At 40.4% G+C, this 1,785-nt stretch overlaps 1 protein-coding gene across 1 annotated transcript in view; it reads left to right on the forward strand.

Moving 5' to 3' along the window:
- Nucleotides 1–767, forward strand: part of LOC119332645 (cytochrome b5-like) — a 2,929-nt gene extending 2,162 nt beyond the window's left edge. The window contains exon 3 of the mRNA XM_037605808.1: nt 300–767. Coding sequence (XP_037461705.1) covers nt 300–583 — 284 coding nt within the window. The 3' untranslated portion in view covers nt 584–767. The remainder of the gene's footprint in view (nt 1–299) is intronic.
- Nucleotides 768–1,785: the final 1,018 nt, after the last annotated feature.

Below are 1,785 nucleotides of genomic sequence, written 5' to 3' on the forward strand. Positions count from 1 at the left end.
CGCGTCCACCAACTTATGGAAATTAGCACGTTTTCTTTTCTTGCAAATGTTGTACTTAAAAAAATTGTCAAGCCTCAGTAATCACACTAGCCTTTTGTTTTTTTCAATAGCTGCATTAGTTCCATGATAACTTATTGCCTCTTAAAACACATGTTATAATAGTTTAACCAATGGACAATAACTGTGATACTTACGCACCTGGCATGGTTTTCAAAGTGATCCATATGAAATGGGCATATACTAAGTTAACTGATGAGTTGTTCAAATTTATTTTGTCCATGTTTGATCAATTCTTGAAGCCTCTGGGGATGCCACCGAGGCTTTCGAAGATGTGGGCCACAGCACATCAGCCATCAGCATGATGAGCAGCTACCTGATTGGAAGCATCGAGGACTATGTGCCTCGCAGTACATCGAAGGACGCAACAGTTGGTGGCAGTAATGTGCTGCCTAATTCCAGAACAATGCAGAGGAACAAAGGCTCTCCTGCTCCAAACACATTTCTGGACTTCGTGCTCCCTTTATGCATGCTTGTCCTGGCCTTTGCAGCTTGGTACTACCTAACCTTCATGGCCGAGAGCTAGAATTCGGAGAAGATTCATATCATTGCACATTTTTACGTCACTAGTGTTGCTGCAGCGATACATTTAAGGAGCGTAAACTTGGTCATAGAATCATTTGCTCTTGATGGAGGTTTCTTGATGTAGCTTGAAACTTGAAAGAACTAGGCATATTTCGCCCTACATATTGCAAATTTGTTGGGTCTTCTTGGAGGCTGGCCTGCCTGTAACACAGACCATGACTGTGACACTGAGATGTATGGATAGGGCATTTGCCTTTACTTCCGCTTCCAATCAATTGTTCGAGACTTTATCTTAGTTGCGTGATGGTTGTTCCAAGTGATCTACTAGTGTAAAAAATGCTCTTATATTATGGGACGGAGGGAGTAGTACTTATTCACTTGACACATAAAAAGATCACATGGATCCCAGTATAAGCTATGGATAATAATATGCCACCTCTGCTGGCTTGGACATACTATCAGAACAAATCACATATTTTTGGAACAATGTTCTGAGTGTCGCTTTATCTGTATCTAGGATAGAATCAGGCTCCATGGTACAAATTTCTAGTACACATACTTCATGTACCGTCCATAAATAATAATATAATTTCCCTTTTTGTTCTTGATCATACAACAGTTATATATCTCCATGCATCAGAGCTGATGCCTGATGCTGAACACATCTTGAACAAGCCTGTGAATTTCTTCTATTGAAGTAACTGAATTGGAACAAAGACTGACAGTGGTGTCATACGACTAGAGACCTACTACCTCCATTCCTAAATATAAGATGTAACTGCCCCAATGTCTTATAGGAATGGAGGTAGTAGTTGTCAAGAGTGAAATCTGAATCACATTAAGAGCAAAGCGTGCACCTTACTGACAAATAGGCTAATTCAATTAAGGGAGACAACATTATTGTTTTGGATCCACAATTATGGAAATGCTCACCTGGTCACCCCTGATTTTTGCCGCAGTAGGATGGTAAATCACTTATGCAGAGATAGTTGGTAAACAATATCAGTGGCCTCGGAAATAAATCAATGCTCTAGTGTCATTTTCCATTTCTTTTATGCTTTCTGAAGTCTATTCACACCCTCTAAATGGGATACTTGAGCTGGAGAGGCTTGCAATTTCAAAATTGAAGACAGCCATGGTGAGTTTCAACAGATGGAAATTGTCGATGAGGTGGCATCGGGCAATGGAGATGCCACCACTGTT

The sequence above is a fragment of the Triticum dicoccoides genome, chromosome 7A (genome assembly GCF_002162155.2).
Source record: "Triticum dicoccoides isolate Atlit2015 ecotype Zavitan chromosome 7A, WEW_v2.0, whole genome shotgun sequence".
Classification (NCBI taxonomy): Eukaryota; Viridiplantae; Streptophyta; class Magnoliopsida; order Poales; family Poaceae; genus Triticum; species Triticum dicoccoides.